The sequence below is a fragment of the Meriones unguiculatus genome, chromosome 4, assembly GCF_030254825.1.
Source record: "Meriones unguiculatus strain TT.TT164.6M chromosome 4, Bangor_MerUng_6.1, whole genome shotgun sequence".
Taxonomy (NCBI): Eukaryota; Metazoa; Chordata; class Mammalia; order Rodentia; family Muridae; genus Meriones; species Meriones unguiculatus.
The window spans coordinates 107,290,202-107,308,477 of NC_083352.1; the positions used below are offsets into that span (position 1 = coordinate 107,290,202).

The window sequence follows — 18,276 nt, forward strand, 5'->3', positions numbered from 1 at the left end:
GTTCAAGTCCTTTATGGAAAAAGTCTGACTCAATATAACAGAGAAAGGTGTAAATACAGGGAATAACTAACTCATGAGCGTGTGCTCAGCAGGGATAGTCATCGGGGACACACAGTGACACCATGGGGAATTGCCCCTTGCAAGCCAATTAGGATGGTTACCGTGGAAATGGAGTGTGGACAACTCGCAGAGTGTTGGGAACTCTCCTGCCTGCTGCTGTACTGACCTGGAAAAGTCCAGAATGAAGCCATACACCCAACATGGGGACAGACATTTCACTATGCCACATTCACCTGAGATAAAACTATCTGTCTACATAAAGACTTCTGCATGGTGCTTACCGAATCTTTGTAATAAGTTAAAATGACTCCCAGCAACAGCTCAATAAACCGTGCACAACCATGAGATGTATTATCACCCAGGAATGAAAAACAAGTAACAAAAGCTGCCGTGACGAGGTTGACTCTCAGAATCATTACCATGACTAGGAAAAGCCACCCCTACCAAGAATTCACTGTATGGTTCCACTTATAGCACACCACAGAATATGCAAATGATTCCAGGGACACAGAGCACATAAATGGCTGTTGCAAGGTTGGGTAGAAACACAGATGGGCTCCCAGACGTATAAGGAGACATAAGGTAAGGTTGCCCTGATGTGGTGATAGTTTCAGAGTGTACACACATTTGAAAACGGTCAAATTACACGCAGGTGTGCCACTGCACACTGGAGTGATGGCAGTCCAGTGACTTGGGAGCCTGAGAAAGGAGAACTGCACAAATCCTTAAGTTCAAGGTTAGCTTGGACAACATAACAAGCCCCTTAAAAGAAAGAAGCCAATAAAGCAAGTTGTGTTCAAATGGCATTTTCCCATCTGTCCATCCATCCATCCCTGGAACTTACTGTGTGGCCAAGGATGACTTTGAACTTCTGCTCTTCCTGTCTCTACCCCCAGAGCAGAGCTAACAGACACACAACACCACTCTTGGTTCCCAGGAACAAAGGGCTTCATGCATGCCAGGCAGGCATTCCACAGGGCTGCATCCCTGGCCCCAACTGATGCACTTAAGAACATACATTTAATGTGCTTCAGGAGAGTTGGGGGCGGCAGGAGCGGTGGTGCTGGGGTTACCGGACTCTAATGTTCTCTGTTGTTCTTTTAGGAAACGGAAAGGGAAACCTTTCAAGCAATGGTGACGAGAACACACTTGTAGTGCAAACCATGAGCCAGCTCCGGACCACAAAGGCTGGACTTGTGGCTTGTGGTGTGATGTGTGCCTTCATCCTACTTTACTTTCGGAGCCCAAGTCCTGAGGAGGCTGAGGGAGAGCCCACCTATCCAGCTGTAGTGGAATGTGGCTTCTATCCAGATGAATTGTGCTCGGCTTTATTTGAAGGGAAAAAGGCAGCCCCCCAAATTGCACAATTCTGCAAACCCCCTCACAACTCTGAAATACTTGCTCATTTACGTACACCCGGAAACTGTTCCAGAATGAACCAGGGATTGCATTTCATATCTAGACCCCTGTCTGTAGAAGAGGGAAACTTCTCTTTGGCATATGTTATACATGCTCATGAGGAGCTGGCCATGTCTGTTCGGCTTCTCAGAGCGATTTATGCACCTCAGAATGTCTACTGTATCCACATTGATGTGAAGGCCCCAAAGAAGTTTAAGAGAGCCATGCAAACCTTCGTGCACTGTCTTGAAAACGTCTTTATTTCATCAAGCACACAGAAGGTGGCTCATGATGGCCTCAGGAGGCTGCAGGCAGAGATTGACTGCATGAGGGACCTCATCCACTCCACATTTCAATGGCACTATGTCATGAATCTCGGCGGCCAGGAATTTCCAATCAAAACCAACAAAGAAATCATCCGCCATATCAGAACCAAGTGGAAGGGGAAAAACATCACTCCTGTGTTGATCCCACCCCTAAACGCCAAACCCAGGGCAGGCCAAAGCCCCTTGAAGCCCAGCCCTGAAGAAAATGCCTACACATCAACAAACACAAGGTTCAAACGAAAACCGCCCCACAACCTAACAGTGTACTCTGGAAGTGCTTACTATGCACTTACAAGAAAGTTTGTAGGGTTCGTCCTGACCGATCCCCGTGCAAAAGACATGCTGCAGTGGTCCAAAGACATCCACCGCCCAGAGCAACACTACTGGGTGACCCTGAACCAACTGAAAGGTAGGGTAACTCGCCGTGTGGGTGGCGCTCAGGGGAGAAGCTGGGCTGACTCAGCTGCCTTGCTGTGGCTTTGTACAGGGACTGCATCTCACAAGGCCTTCCACTCAGAGAATATGAGGAGGCCTCTGGCTCTAGGAGTGTGGAGTTAGGGAGACGGTCTTGTCATGTTCATCCAACATGGATATTTTAGGCTTGTTCTGTGTCTCCTCCAACAGAGCCTTTTGGAAATCCTGGGCATAAATGTTTGAGGAGAATCTGCCTATTTCCTTCATTTGGTAATATTACCAGACAGCTGCTACAGCCTAGGACTGTGCTAAGGGCTCACACCTATAAATCACAGTTATTGGGAAGCTGAGGCAGGGGGACAGCTGTATAGCACAGCCTAAGCTACAGTGTGAGTTACTGACTAGAAAATAGAAAAACAACCCTCCCAATATGAAATCCACTGCTGTCTGTGCACTCTCCCCACTTCCGAGGCATTCCACTGCACCCTTTAAGTGGGTAATGTAGTCATCTTTGGGAAATGCTGACTGGTTCCCTCACAGAATGCTGCTTCAAGCTGGCCACCTATGGCCACTCATAAATAACCCTTGCAGACAAGGACCCAGCAGAAATGTCTTGGACCATTCTATGATCTCTCATACCCACTGCTAGCCCTGTTCTCAGATCACTTATTAGGGCCATTAGAGGGAAATGCAGGTAGGGGCGCAATGGTCCTGGGGGCATCAGTGAGTTCTGAGAGACAGGATGAGGGTGAAAAGTGTGGGGCAGGGTGGACACTGACCCTGGTCAGCCCGATACACGGATGTGCACTGCACAGGTCTTTCTCACAGTGACATCATCTCAGGAAAGGCGATGGCAGGGCAGAGCTTGCATTACAGCAGCCCGAGCTGCACTCTGCAGCATGTCCTGGTTTTGTCTCCCCTGCAGATGCTCCAGGGGCCACACCAGATGCTGGGTGGGACGGAAACATTCGAGCCACTAAACGAAGATCAGAGGAGGGAGATGGTCACAAGGGGTGTACAGGTAAAGCCCCAGGCAGCAGCCTGCCTCCGTCTTCCAAGTGCTTGGATTAAAGGTATACAGCACCACATCCTGCTTGCACAGGGTGCTGTGCCCAGCTCGCATGGGGCACGGGGCATGGGGCACCCAAGCAGCTCTCAGGTAGTTCTTGCTGCATGAGCGTCTTTCTGTTTTGCTCTGATACTTCTCCCTCAGGAACCACAAATCCACCCTCTCTCTGCTGGACCAAAAGGAAAGGAGAGACCATGGGCTCAGTTATGAAAGGTCTAATGGGACCTGCCTGATGATCAGCTAGTCTTTGGATAAACACTGGGGTGCAGGAAGCTATGAGTTCTCTGGAGGGTAAAGTCCAGTCCTCTGTCAGCCCCAAGCTCACTTTGGAGACAGCTGTTTGAAGAGTGCAGACAGCTCTGTGGGACCCATTACTTTACTGCACAACGCTAATGAGTGAACAGATGTCCCACGCTCCACAGAGTCCACAGAAGGGGGTGGGCTCGAGTTGGGGTACGAGTCACAGGCCACACAGGCTGACGGCCCCCCTCTGGGGTGCTGCCATTTGTCCACAAGCAGCATCCTAAGCACGACAGCAGCCCCCACACAAGGGTATCACCCCATTCAACAGTGCGCTGAGGCACAGACCCTGGACTGAGACAGTAAAGCAGACATGTACAATGAGCCATGTGCCCCTTTCCCAACCAGTTAAAGGCAGACTTAAAATAAACAGTGTAGCAAGCGGGGTGCCAACTCTGAGCCAAAGTAGCTAAAGATGAGTAAACACAGCTGTTCCGATAGTGCCAGGTCAGAAGGTGGCCAAGTGCACAGCTCAGTGGGTTGGGTTTTTTTTTTTTTTTTGGGGGGGGGTAGCCTGGAGCTCAGAGATCTACCTGTCCCTACCTCCTGGGATTAAAGGCATAGTGACAGCTACAACAGCATCTGTCAAAAAACCCTCCCTTCCACCTACTGAGCTATATCACCAGAACTTGTTCACCGTTTTCTTTAGAGACAGGGTGTTGCTATGTTGCTAGGCTGGCCTTAAACATAGGACCCTCCTGCCTCAGCCACCCAAGAGCTGCCATTAGAGGTGTGTGTGACCACATCCGGCACAGCTGCCAGACCCTGACTCTGTGGCCTTTCAGGCTTCTCCTTGCCTGTGGGTAGTTCATCAGAAAGGTCTGGTGTAGAAAGTCAGCAGCTCTTTATTGGTTCTTCTGAGGAAAGCTTGATGGAAGTGTAAGTTAATTAAAATAGGAATTAGACCACAGGGCTCATTAGGCCCAGACTGTCCTGGTACTAATTCTGCCCTTATACTCACGGCAATCCTCCTGCCTCAACAGCCTCCCAATTGTTGTGATTTACAGGCATGAGCCACCTCACCCCCACCCCCGGGTAGCAGTACTATTTAGTGGCTCATGCTGTTTAGAATGTTATCCAATTACTTGCCCAAAGGCGAAATTCCCTTCATTGTAAATTCAAAATCCAACCTTAGAAACCGAAAACACAGTTACAGGACACTTAATTTGAACTCTCGTGCAGAGTAACCTCCCCCCCCACCCCCAGCTGACACTTGAGGAAGTGTGCACTACCTACCTATACTGAGATTGAACTGGTGGGGAAACAGACAGTTAAATTTCTGTTTCTTTCTGCAGGCCACGATGCCCAAGACACCTGTGTGTATGGCCTGGGAGATCTGCCTTGGCTCATCCAATCGCCAGCTTTGTTTGCCAAGTTTGAGCCCTCCACAGACCCCCTGGTGGTGGCATGCCTAGAGAGGCGACACAGACTCAGAGCCTTACAGCAGGCTGAGGTCCCTGCAGAGCCACACTGGCTATTTCCCCAGGAAAGCCATTTCAACAGTCAACCCCACCACTGAGGGCACTTCTCGTCAGCATCACTCTTTCAATCCCTGGATTCAAATTAGTTCAGAAATTATTTCAGAAACATGCTCCCGGCCAGACTTCACCACTGACACAAGCAGGGGGAGATCAAGGAGGGAAGTAACTGAGGCTGTGGCTGGGGACCACAAATTAACAGCTGGAGGCTTCAGTGAGCAACTGCACAATTTCTCCACCTGCTGAATCCAGTTCACGCTGGAGTAACCAGCAGCAGGTCTTATTCTGAGGGCCTGGAGATCCTGTTAAGAGACATTGATAACAATGCCATACCCACGAGGAAGCCATGCTTCTCCAGAGCCGTCTCTGTGGACTAGGAACAGTGCGACTTTGTTCTAGAAAATTCCAGAAAGAAATCTAGGGGGCTCCTTCTGTGGGTAAATGAGTTACGCCACAGACGGAGATACAATTCTGGGAAACAATGCTGAGTTTGTGCAGTCTGGGTCTGTCATCGACTGTTCTTCCTGCCATGCTGGGCAGCCCACGACTGCACGAGCTCACGCCACAACCACACCTTGCTGCCACCACCATAGGAGCTTTTGCACACGAGAATGTGGAGAGAGAGGGAGGAGGGAACTCTTGACTTTTACTGGGTTTATCATATCAGTTAATCCATGTGGCAAACAGCCATCACCCTGCGTATCCAGGCTGAAGGCAGGAAAGGCCTTGGCCATGCTGAGCCACGGGTCCAGGGCCTTCCCTCCTAAGTCCCTGACTCTTCTATTGTTGCTGCTGTTATGGGAAACTTTTATATATGCTCTTTCTCTAACAATGCCTTGGTGGCATAAAGACTGACATGTTCAACCATTTTATGGATATGAATGTTTTGCCTGCATGTATGTATGTGTGCCATGTGCCCTTGGAAGTCAGAAGGTTTGAAACTGGAGTTACAAGTGGGTGCCAGACACCATGTGGTGGAGGGGATTGAACTTAGGTCTTTTGCAAGAACATCCAGTGCTTTTAACCACCAAGCCATCTCTCCAGCTTTGCAATATAGTTTAATTAATATATATTAATTATATATAATATAAAAATATAATATATAAAATATATTATAATATACTATATAGCATATATTAATTATATAATACCTCTATAATTAAATAATTAAGGATATATAATTATATATTTAAATACATTTATATAATCACATATATAATATTATATAATTAATTATATAATACATATATAATTAATATATATGTATTAATTAAAGTAGAAACCCCAGAAAGGAAACTTTTGTAAAGGCCAAATATTAGCACCTCAGTCAACTGAGGCGTCCCACACTGAGCTGAGATCACAGCCAGAGAGGTAGTGGCATGACCTGGAAAAACTGAACAGAGCAAAAATATCCTAAAGGCAGATACATAAATCAGCTTTCAGCAAAATATTTAAGATTAAAGTAGCCTTTGTCTAAGCAAGCATTTTCCTTATGATACATTGAAAATGTTAAGCTATCCCCTGATCTCTTGCATGGAAAGGTGCTTATTCTTACAAGACCCGAAGCACACAGTAGGAATACAATTAGTTTTCTGGCTAGTGACTGATCTGTTTATTGTATAAACAAAACCACAGTACCTGCACCTCTGTGGATGCTATTCTCACACCATATTTCACAGTATGAGCTAAACCAGTTGGAGCCCGAGAGTCTGAATTATTTTATCATTACTTATGTATGTTGTGTGTGTGTGTCACAGACACTTGTGGAAACAAACGAACAGATCTCGCTGCAGCCCAGGCTGACAAGCTGGGATCAAGCTGCCCTCCTGCCACAGAAGACAAGACTGGGCTCAAACACAAAGAGCTCTGCCTGCCCCTGCCTCCCGAGCATTGGGATTAAAGACATGGGTGCCCCACTGCCTAGCTTCCCCATCACTGTTCTTCCTGTTAGTGTTTATACATCTCAGCCGGTGCCTAAAACCTGGCAATCTTCTGGCCTTGCCCCTCTGGCTTCATCTCCCTTTACTCATCATGACACATGTCAATGCAAATGCTGTGCCATCTCTGCACTGGGCGAAGTTTTGCAGAAAGGGCCAGCACTTGCTGCTTCATCCTACACACTCAGCCAGACTCCTTTCCCAGGCTCCATGAAGTAAGGTATGGTCACGTGAATGGGTTCTGATGTTCCGGGTACAATTGCACCTCCGACCCATAGAAACTTCCCAAGAGTCCTCTCTGCTTCCCATCAGGTCAAGGAAAGAAGGGAGAGAAGAAACAGCCGAGCTGGACTTCTGTGCTCCTCACGCAGTACCTAAAAGGATAGTCCCAGCAGCGAGCCAACCCTCTACCAGTGTACTTGACAAACTCCAGAAACTTTACACTTAAAAGTCAGAGTTTGGTTCCTGATAATAACACCTGAGTCTATTTATTTCCCTACCTAAGCATGTTCTTGTTTGGATTTCTGGATGTAAAAGGAAGGGCTCTGAAGGGTCATTATAATCTCTTCACTTTACATATTGAACTCTGCAGCCCAGACAGGTGCTGCTTTCCCAGGCCAAACTGATACACACCAGGCTCTCAACATGGACACACCTCAGGATGTGTCACCATCTTCAACAAGAGGCTCATACATGCCACCAGTAATTTCACGCAGTTAACTCCCAAGAGATCATTTTTTAAAAAAGAAAGTCTGACATGAAGACTAGTCAGCCCCAGCTCCAGCACTGGCTACTGCCATCATCTCCCATCAGCTTCCTGAATGCTGCAGAAATGGAACCACCCTTGTGGAGCCATTCTTGCGGAGGGTACACTTTCGTTTGAAGAACAACTGCACCCACTTCAGGTTGGCTTCCTATCAGCTTAGACTAAAACCCATGAACACCAAGGTGGCCACTCCAGGCCTGTGTGTGTGAGGGGTCTAACTATAACTACACTTGTGCCTCCTGTCCTTACCCTGCCACACTCGCTGCTTCTTGAGTCAGTGTCCCCCTGCCACATTTATGGCTGTACCCTGCTCCTGCCCAAGCTCTGTTAGCGCCTCTGTGCCCTTTACCTCTGAACTCAAAGCTTCAAGATGCCTTTGCTGCCTATTGCTAAGTTTGATGCTTTCCCTAGGCTACACAGCCTTGCGAGCTCCCCTCTAAGCACATCACATCTAAGTGATCCTCACTTCTGTGAGGGACTCCCCAGTTGAAGGAAGATCCATGAAAGCAGAACTGTGGTGGATCTTTTCCTTTAGGACATCCCACGTAAAGGGCTAGGACAGGATCTGCCATGACAACTGCTCACTAAAAGCCACCAGCAGAGGGCACAATCCATGACAGGCCTGGCCACCATACCTATACTCACTGAATACAGTCAGGCATGATTTCTATCTAACATTACACTAGACGCCACCCTTATAAGTACCAGAGAAACTCAAAAAAGCTAAGGCTTGGGGTAGCACCACCTGCAAATGCCAAGTCATCACGCTTTCCTTCGGGTGGGCTAGGATAGTCTCAAGGACACTCCTCAGGTGATCCCTTACTGACAGCATGGCTTAGAGATCAAGAGATGACACACTGTCCCCTGCTGTCACAATCTCACAGTCCACTGAGGAGACTGACACACACATCCACAGTTCTGTGACAATGACATCAGAGGCTGACAAGGCACTCCGTGATAAGGAAGGTTGGCGACAAAGATCTGCAGAGCAAGTGAGGCTGAGGAGGAGTCAGGCCCTCTAGGCTGCCAGTTTTGAGTAGAAAGTGGTCAGGGACGGCCTGATTGTGTTTGAGTCTGAGCCACAGAAGAGGAGGCAAACTTATCAAATGCTTTCAGAAAGAATTTAGGATTTAAATGATAGAGGGAAAGATGCTGACATGATTCCCTCAGCTGCCGAAAAGGAACAAATGGAACGTGGCAGAAACTCACCGTGTGGCACACTTCAGCTTTTATCTCTTTCAAAGCTCGTTCAGAAAACACACAACCGCAACATCGAAGGAAGCAAAACCTGGAAAGCGACAAAGGGAGAGCAGCTTAGGCTGGCACTAAGACCAGTGTGCATGCAGTACCTGATTACAGGGCAGAGCAGGGCTCCAGAGCTGAGCAGGGCCACTGGGCAAAGCAAGGCCATGGAGCTGAGCAGGGCATTGGGGCAGAGTAGGGCCAGAGCGGAGCAGGGCCAGAGTGGAGCAGGGCCACGAGGAGAGCAGAGCCACTATTCTGAGTCAGTTGAGAAAGGTGGGCAGTGAGTGCACAGATGGCTGCTGGGGAAGAAGGCCACCATGACTGGGCACCACTTCTCACAAGACTGTACTACAGTCTAGGACAACACAGAGACATCCCACGGGACCAGGCCATTTCACCTGCTCTGCCACTACTCACCTGTGGCGACCATTCATCTCCAAGCCCACCACAGGGCAGATGAACCGTGCTCGCTGGAGGTCATCATGCTTGTCACCCTTGGTGTTTCCTCTATCTCCTTCCCAGGCAGGGTTGTCAGAAAGCCTGAGCTCTGTCACATTCTGTGGAGAACCGTTGATAACGCGGATGTGAAATGAGCTCAGTGAGCTCAGTGCAGCTGACCCACACAGCCTTCAACTTATTTTCTGAGACAGTCTAAGTGAACCCCACGCTCAACAGCTCAGCAAGACTGGCTGTCATGAGCCTCAGAGAGCCTCCTGTCTCCACCTCCCCAGGGCTGAGCTTACAGGTACATGCCACCTAATCTAGCTTTTACCTGAGTGATAGAGATCTGAACTCAAGTCCTCAAGCTAGTCCGTCAAACTTTTTATCCAATAATCTCCCCAGCCCCTGAATTCTATTTTTAAAAAAGAATTTTGCATGTTTATGCCGTAAATAATTACAGTATACTGTGGAGGTCAGAAAACAACCTACTGAATTATTTCTCTCCTTCACCATGTGGGTCCTAGGGATGCAACTCAGATTATAGGTTTGTACCACAAGGCAGCCGACAGGTGGTTTCATGCACTGAGCCATCTTGCTGGTGCTGAATTCAGTCTCCAGTGTAAACAAATCCTATTAAAGTAACGTTACTCAGAGGCCCGGGAGCTTACCCACATTCCTCACCCTACCTTGATGCTTCTAATGTGTGAGGCTGCCTTCCCTAGAGCCTTTTCAGCAGATTTGTCCAACAGAAACTCGATGACGGCGTCTTTGTTATACAGCCTATAAGAGTAAGGGTTAGTTTAAGAAATAACAATGATTTCAGATAACCAAACAGGGGGAAAAGAAGTGAACATGACTCAAAAGCCACCCAATTTATGCTGCTAACAGCAGGTGTAACCCCGCCTCCACTGCTGCCAAGACACACAAGCAGCAACTTAGCCAAGGTGGCAGAATGCCAAGTTCAACTACGCCTGAGAGGACTTCAAAACTTGGACAAACCAGTGTGGAAGTTCTTATTTTCCCCTGGCCTTCAGAAATTAAGATCAGAAGATTTATAAGCACCAGGCCCACATTCTTCAGCTGTAAGGACTGGCTAGAACTGAGTAGCAGCCCCATCCCACACCCCTCTAGGCAGGTCATGCCCTCACTTCCCTGACTCCCCTCTGTTCTCTATGGTACGTGTGGCTGCTTCATGCTTTGCATTTGTATCGTAGCAATTACTATTGGCTCCTGAGTTCAAACCAAACTGAGTAAGAAGGTACAGAGCTATGTTCACACACAGTCATCTTCCCCACGTATCTGACCAATCAAGGACTTCCATAGTCTCTTGAAAAATCAACAGAACAAATGCATCTTGATCAAGGAAAGGATCCACACCTGCCAAGTTCACAGGCAACTATTGGGCGCCTCAAGATTTCCTGGCTCAGAGTGCAGTAGTTCCACTGGGCCACCAGTTCAGCATCTTTGTCAACCTAAGAGAGAACACACTCAGTTATTCCAGTCCTCCCGTGGAGAGTGTATCTGACCCACACTGTGGGGTCTGAATGAGAAATGTCCTCCACAAGCGCAGGGATGTGAACACATGGTCCCCAGCGGGTGGTGCTGTGTGAGGAGTTGATGAAACCTCGGAGGTGTAGCCCTGCTGGAGGGGACACAGCCCTGGGGCTTTCTACCTTGCTTTATTTCTTGTTCACTCTTGTGTCCTTCCTGTGTGTGGAGGAAATTGTGATCAGTCAGCTGCCTGCTCTGCCCACTGCTGCCATGACACTCCCTCCAGAAGCATAAGTCAAAATAAGTTGCTTTGGTCATGGCATTTTTATCACAGCAACAGGAAGAAAACAAGTATACACACTGTGATGTTTTAAATTTTTAAATCAAATATAACAGCACATACCCAGGAGCAGTAGTGACTATAATCCCAGCACTCGAGAGTCTGAGGCAGGAGGATAAAGTTTGAGGCCAGCCTGGATGACCCAACAAGATGCTGCTTCTAAAAGAAAACAATGGAGCCCAGGGAGCTAGCTCCGGGGTCCTGGTACTTGTCTCCATGTCTAATGACTCAAATTTGTCCCTGGAACCCATATGGTAAAAGAGAGAACTGACGCCTGCAAACTGTCCTCTGGCTTTCACATGTGTGCCATCCATGTGCCACAACCCCAACTAAATAAACCAACATATTTTAAAAATGATAAGAGGACACATGTAAATGGCTGGGGTGTGAAGAATGTGGCTCTACAGCATTCATCTACCTAGCATATATGGGGCTCTCGTGTAAAAGTAAGTTGACAATAAATAAATAAAATGGTGACATATAAATTTGGACTTTTAAAAGGTTTAAGAAATTAAAGCAGGTGAGATGGCTCAGAAGTGAGAAAAACAAGACAGAAAATAAACAAACAAATCCAAGTTCAGTCTGATCCCTGAAACCCACAGTGTTGTGAGAACCAGCTTCCAAAAGTTGTTCTCTGATCCCCACATAAGCAGCACGTAATACAAAATTTAAAGTTTTAAATTAACGTTATGCTAAATAAAGACCCACCAACACCCAACACAAACAAAGCACGTTCATACCATGCCATTAAACTATGCTACACTAAAAAAACGAAGTTGGGGGAGTGGAGGGCAGGGGGTGAGTCACTTTGCACACACCAAGAGGTCCTCTAACCTGAGCTATCTCCAGCCCTATTACCAACATTGATATCTATATTTTTACAGTAAGTTAACACCTTATAGACTATAGCTTCTTCCTGGAAGATGGAGGGGATAAAAGTGCCAAGTTCCAGGGCTAGATAGACGGTGCAATGCTTGAGAGCACTGACTGCTCTAGCAGAGGACTCAGTTTTGGTTACCAATAACTACATTAGATGGCTCACAATTCCAGTTTCAGGGAACTCTAAGGCCCTCTACTGGCCTTCTTGGGTTCCAGCACACACATGATACACATAAGCTCTTACATACACACACAAAAATAATAAATAAATAAATATAAAAAAGAAAAAAAGTGTCAAGCTACTAATCATGATATTGTGTTTCTGGTAACCAGTCCCCAACCAAGATTCCATCTAGTCACCATGAGCTGGATGTGGGGGTACATACCTCTAATCCCGGCATTTGAGCAGAGGCAGGTGGATCTCTATTAGTTTAAGGCCTGCCTGATTTACATATTTGTTAAGGCCTGCCTGATCTACATAGAGAGTTTCGAGCCAGCCAGCACAACATAGTGAGAGCTTATTTCAAATTAAAAAAAAAAAGTCACCACACTCAGAATAAGTGATATTTCCATGAGACTTATGAGCTGTGTGTCAAGACAGGAAAAGATCTCCTGCCTTATATCTGTATTTTTACTTCATAACAGGCATTTCATATGGAAGCTCTAGGAGGGATAGATCATCCTGCTCTTTTGTTTGTCATTAGGGCCCAGAACAGTACATACAACAAGCATTTAATAAGTACTTGTTTGAATGGAGTTAATAAAAACTACACTTCCTGATAATTTTTTCTTTACCCTTCTGATAGCAGGTTTTGTTTTGTTTTTGCCAACTCTTATTACACTACTCCCGTCAGCCCTGGGCACAAGACAACAAAAGTAAAGTGAATATTTTATGCACACTTGAATGTGACATGTTAGCGTAGTCTGAGGCACCCTATTCCTACTTTCAACACATGCTCAGTGGATGTCTATTATGGGCAGAAACATCATAGAGACTACAGAGATAAGACATGCAAGGACCCCAGTCCACATGGGAAAGAGAGATGTAGTTAATAACCACAGTGACAGGAATTATTAAAAAAAAAAAAAAAAAAAAGGTAAAGCAGCAACGGAAGAGCCCCAGCTGCAGCCAACTGTGATGAAGGCTGGAGGAAGAAATGAGGAAAAGGAGTTGAGCCTCACACACGGTTATCCTAGCACTCAGGTGGCTAGGGCAGGAGAATCACAAGTCTGGGGCAGGCCTGGGCTACCTAACGGCAAAACCTTGCCTCAAGTAGTTCCCTCCCCCGCCCCAAAATAAAATTATTTACAACCGAATGAAAAGAGCTAAAGAGGGGCAGAAGATAAGGGCAGAGAGACAAGCAGGAGCTGTTCACACAGGACCCAATGGAGTTTATTAGGAACGTGACAGGAAGCTACTGCATTGTCTTAAGTACAATACTGGATGGTTATACCTCCCATCCCAACGTTCTCTGACTGCTGGGTCAGAAACATTGTCCTCCTTGTGCTAGGAACTGTATTCCACGCCTTGTATTATTACACCATCATCATCTGCACTAGCTTTGAAATGCACATAACTGGACGGGAATAGTGGTTCACAACTATAGGCCATACGACTTTAGTGATGTTAACTGAGGTACTCAATTTAGTGATGTTACTCTGAGGTACTCAATTTCCCTCCCATTAGTGTGGAGCTATGCCAGGTGTTCAATGAAGACTGTTCACTCACATATTTAAAATATTCATCGTATCAGAAACTGTGCTAGTTCTGGAAGAAAAATGGTGCACAGCTTCCACAATCAGGAGCTCAAAGTCAGGTGCGGATCAACTGGGATCAACCACTAAGTCAGTGTGTTCAGTGCTGGAGAATTTAATAAGGGGCTGACTTCACACGATAAGGGGCCGGTTGGGGGAGATGTCTTTAATGCACAAAGTTTAGGCTGGAGAGATGGCTCAGTGGTTAAGACTTCGTTCTGCTCTTCCAAAAGCTCCGAGTTTGGTTCCTAATCGCCAAGTCTTAGGGTTCACAAAAATCTGTAACCCTGGCTCCAGAGGATCCAATGCCGTCTTCTGGCTTTCTTGGGTACCGCACTCACGTATACACACCCAGGAAAACAACAACAAAAATAATAGTATTTTTTAAATACACAAAGTGCTAGGCATGGTAGCCCACGCCTTTAATCCCAGTACTTTATAGGCAGAGGCAGGAGTTCCAGTCAGCCATGAGAATCGGTCTCATAAAACAAAACAAAACCACACAACGTTCATAAACAGCATCTATCAGCGTAATCGTCGCTAACTGCAGATGCAGTCCCAGTCCTGACTAGGCCACTAACTAGCTCTTCAGTCTCTGTCCTTTTGAGCGTTAATGTTTATGTCTCAACACAGCGTCTGCTGGGAGGATACCCCGTACTGTCCCAGTGGCTGTAAACAGTAAACCTCCATAAGCGCCGGTGGACACTGTTCATCCCAAAACCCGCCGCCCGCAGTCCCCGCTGACCTTTTCGACCTTCTTCGGCCCCTTCACCAGCTCATGCCTCTTGGGGATTGTTCCTCCGTCGCAACCCATCCCAAGGCCGGAGTCAGAAGCTGCAGCAAAAACCAGAGCCCGTCGCTTCCGGGGTCTCTAGAGAAACTCTATCTACTTCCGGCTCTCCTTGATGACGCACCAACCGTCGCGCCGCAAACGGGGGCGGGTCCACAGCGCAAGGCCCGCCGAGCTATTGCTCAGCGCCAGTTGCCGTGAAAACGGTACCGGGAGTTGGGCGTGGCTTCCGGGAGAAGTGCCAGCGCGTTCTTGGGAGTGCGTCCACTTCCGACCATGGAGGGTCCGCTTCCTTTCTCCAGTGGTTTCGGGAACCTAAGTGTCAGGGAAACTGGAACTTGAGGGAGGACTAGGTGGCTCGAGGTCTGCGTCCCTGGACCCTGAGCATTTTGCAGACCAGGGCGAGCTTTGCTGTACGTCTAAGGATGAGATTGATGCTTTCAGATATTTTAAAGCTAGACTTAGAAAAAGAAAGGAAAGAAAGGGAAGGAGAGGGGACTCTGCATGCATGCACACAACGAGAATGCAGGCGCCTGCAGAGGCCAGAAGAGGGTTTTAGATTATCCAGAGACAGGGGTTGTTTATGGTTGTGAGCTGCAGGGGTTCTGGGAACCAAACCTGTCACTACTGAAAGAACAGCAAGCATTCTTAGCCGCTGTGCCATCTCTCCACCACGTATCCAGAGTTTTTAGGGCAGAAGCTGGGGCTCCAGTGTCTGACCAGCTAAGCTTAGCCTCCATTCCATTGTGCCAATTAAGGAGATGAGGGATGATGAAGGCAGAATGGGGAAGAGGACAAATAAGGGGTTCAAGGACTCCAGTCTGTCTTTGAGTACTGACGTGAGCTGTAGGCCTAGAGGAACAACAGAAGCAGTAGGCATGCATACGTAAGCAGTTCAGGGTGAGATGTGGTCTTCATTTCTCTGTCAGCTCCGGTCTAGCAAAGGTGGCGAGTGTGAAGTCCCCGCTGCTTGAGGTGACCAGGCAGTCTCAGAAGCCTATCTCTTTTGCGTTTTCGCCCTCACTTTGGGGAGTACTCCGTCTTCTGGGTTTGGCTGTGCCTGGGATCCTAGATGGTTGTGGGCCCAGAAAAATAACTTATACCTGTGCCTTCAGACTTATAAATTACATTAAGTTCAAGGCTAGCCTGCGCCTACATGACATTACTAGGGACAGCCTAGGCTATAGAGTAAGACTTTGTTTCCAAAAGAAAAAAAAATAAAGGGATGTGGATACATTTCAGTGGCAGATCATGTTTTTTTTCTAGCATGTCGTAAATGCATATCTACAGCTGTGTATACATTAAAAAAATAGAAACACAATACTAAACGTCCTGGACTTGGGTATGACCTTTTCAAGAGGGAGAGTTACCCTTAGGTGTTGTAACAGTAGCTATACATCTGATGTTGTGGGTTCTGAAGTTACATAGCTCAAAGGCTGCAGCTTGCAACAAAATGCAGAGTTCAAGCAAAGTTTAAAGATTAAGCAGAAAATTATGAGCTAACTCACTTAGTTTCCTGCCACGGGTGCATTGCCTGGGTTTGGGGATGAGAGGAGCGTGGTGATACAGAGAAACCCGAAGACTCATAAGCGTTCTGTCTTTAAGGAAGCATGCTGTGGTGATTGTGACCGTTTGTGGAAAGTGAAACCCTCTGTGTAGCCAAGGCTGACCTCGAACCTCTGATGCTCCTGCCTCCATCTCTTCAGTGCTGGGATTACAGTGCTTTGTGTGTGATAGGCAGGCACTGTATCCAATAAGGCAGATCCTTAGCACGTGTATTGTTTTTTAATAACCCTGGTGTTTTTGTTTGTTTATTTGAGGCAGGGTCATGCTATACAGGCTTGGCTGGCCTGGAACTCACTATGTAGACCATGCTGGCCCTGGAACTCATGGAAATAACCTCCTGAGTCCTGGGCTTTAAGGTATGTACCACCATGCCTGGCTTATTTAATGTATCTCTTTAAAAAGGAATGTAGACTGGGCAATCATCATCGTCATCACCATCATCATCTTACTCTTACTCTTCTTTCTCCTCCTGCTCTTCTTGAGCCAGGGGCTTGATGTGTAGCCCTAGCTGGCCTTGAACGTACAGAGATCCATTGGCAAGCAGTCACAATTTAGTCAGTTGTGTTTCTCTCAGTCTGTGGAAAGCGCAAACTGACCCTAGCAGAAAGAGTTTCCCTCGCTTCCTATGTCCATTTAAATTTTCCTTTATATCCTGCCTCAAAAACTATATATTAGAATTTTCAAAAGTTTTTAAATTTTATATATGAATGTTTTGCAGGGCTGTATGTGCATGGACTACAGCTCGTGTGGAGGTCAGAGAACAATTACAGGAGGAGGTTTTCTCGCACCATATGGGTCCTGCGGATCAATCCCAAACTTGGCAATAACCGCCTTTATTCACAGGTCCATGTCACCCACTGGGCCAAGAAGGCGTTTTATAAATGCCGTTCATTTGGGGGGTGGTACATGTCTGCAACCCTAGCACATGGGGAGGAAGATGGTGGTTTTGAAGCTAGCCTGGGCCACCCGGCAAGACCCTCACTTAAAAAAAAATGTATTTGCACCAAAACTGATAGACGATGACCCAGTGCTTGTCACAGTGGAAGATCTCTCAGGTGGGTCCTCACCACTTCCATCCTCTCAGCAAACTGAACTCAATTGAGGCCAGGTTGCTCTCACCACCACCCACCATTTCCTTTCTCTTTATGTGGAGGAAATGGTACAGAATGATGGATATTAGAAAAAAAAAACTTAACAGGAAGTTGCCAACGCTGACAAAGTGTACTTGATTCTAAAGCTCCCGGGCAGTCCTCTGAAATCATTCTGGGGAGGCTCACCCCCCCATGATAGCCATTATCTTCGAAAAAAGGGAAGGAAACATTTGCATGGAGAAGCAGCGTTTTTCATGATCTTGTACACAATGGGTTTGCTCTTTGTTGACAAGGATTTTCTTTGTTTGCTTTGTAGGCTCTCGCATAGTGCAGGCTGGCCTCAAAACTCCCTGTGTAGTTGGAAATGACCTTGAAACCCTGATCTTCCCCACCCCCACCAATGAGGTGCTAGCAATGGAACTCAGGACTTCCTTCATGCGTGCTAAGCACACACTCTACCAACTGACCCACATCTCTTGACAACAGTTGTTGGTTTGCACACAATTCAAAAAATTTAAAACTATGGAAACCAGCCCTGCGTCACAAGCTACTAGGCTGTCTGTCACTGGGGAGGGGCTGAGTTCAAGCTTGCGAGGCATTAGGACAGTGCTGAGCCAAAGAACCAGCGCAAATAAATGCTGCCCTATCATCAAGTAAACAAACGAGTGTTTCTGCAGCAAGAAGATTTTACCCTTTGATTCCCTGTAACTTTCCGTTTCCAGCTGCCTCCATTCCTGCTTCCAGCTGCATGCATCCCTGCTCTTCTAGCTGCCTCCCCAGCCTTGCAATGGCTGTCTTCCATTTCTGCATGTCTGAGGAGACCACATGACATTTTGTTCTCATGGATACTGTGGCAGACAACCTTGGAAGATAAAGATAGTTTCTCTCTCCAGAGTGAAGGACAAGTTTTTGTTGTTGTTGTTTGGTTTG

At 47.0% G+C, this 18,276-nt stretch overlaps 2 protein-coding genes across 2 annotated transcripts in view; one reads left to right on the top strand and one right to left on the bottom strand.

Annotated features, from left to right (window-relative positions):
- The window catches only part of Rtf2 (replication termination factor 2), a 29,481-nt gene extending 14,679 nt beyond the window's left edge, over window positions 1–14,802 (bottom strand). Inside the window, exons 1-5 of the mRNA XM_021650100.2 lie at window positions 14,645–14,802; window positions 10,812–10,906; window positions 10,121–10,214; window positions 9,411–9,550; window positions 8,958–9,036 (exon numbers count right to left, since the gene is read on the bottom strand). Coding sequence (XP_021505775.1) covers window positions 8,958–9,036; window positions 9,411–9,550; window positions 10,121–10,214; window positions 10,812–10,906; window positions 14,645–14,713 — 477 coding nt within the window. The 5' untranslated portion in view covers window positions 14,714–14,802. The remainder of the gene's footprint in view (window positions 1–8,957; window positions 9,037–9,410; window positions 9,551–10,120; window positions 10,215–10,811; window positions 10,907–14,644) is intronic.
- Window positions 1,224–5,086, top strand: LOC110556358 (beta-1,3-galactosyl-O-glycosyl-glycoprotein beta-1,6-N-acetylglucosaminyltransferase 7). Its single transcript, XM_021650099.1, has 3 exons — window positions 1,224–2,193; window positions 3,124–3,219; window positions 4,863–5,086. The coding sequence occupies exons 1-3, from the start codon at window positions 1,224–1,226 to the stop codon at window positions 5,084–5,086; spliced, it is 1,290 nt and encodes a 429-aa protein (XP_021505774.1).
- Window positions 14,803–18,276: the final 3,474 nt, after the last annotated feature.

Coding starts and splice junctions, on each gene's coding strand:
- LOC110556358 (XM_021650099.1), top strand. CDS start 1,224: ATGAGCCAGCTCCGGACCACAAAGGCTGGACTTGTGGCTTGTGGTGTG. Junction 2,194..3,123: donor GACCCTGAACCAACTGAAAG/GTAGGGTAACTC, acceptor TCTCCCCTGCAG/ATGCTCCAGGGGCCACACCA. Junction 3,220..4,862: donor TGGTCACAAGGGGTGTACAG/GTAAAGCCCCAG, acceptor TTCTTTCTGCAG/GCCACGATGCCCAAGACACC.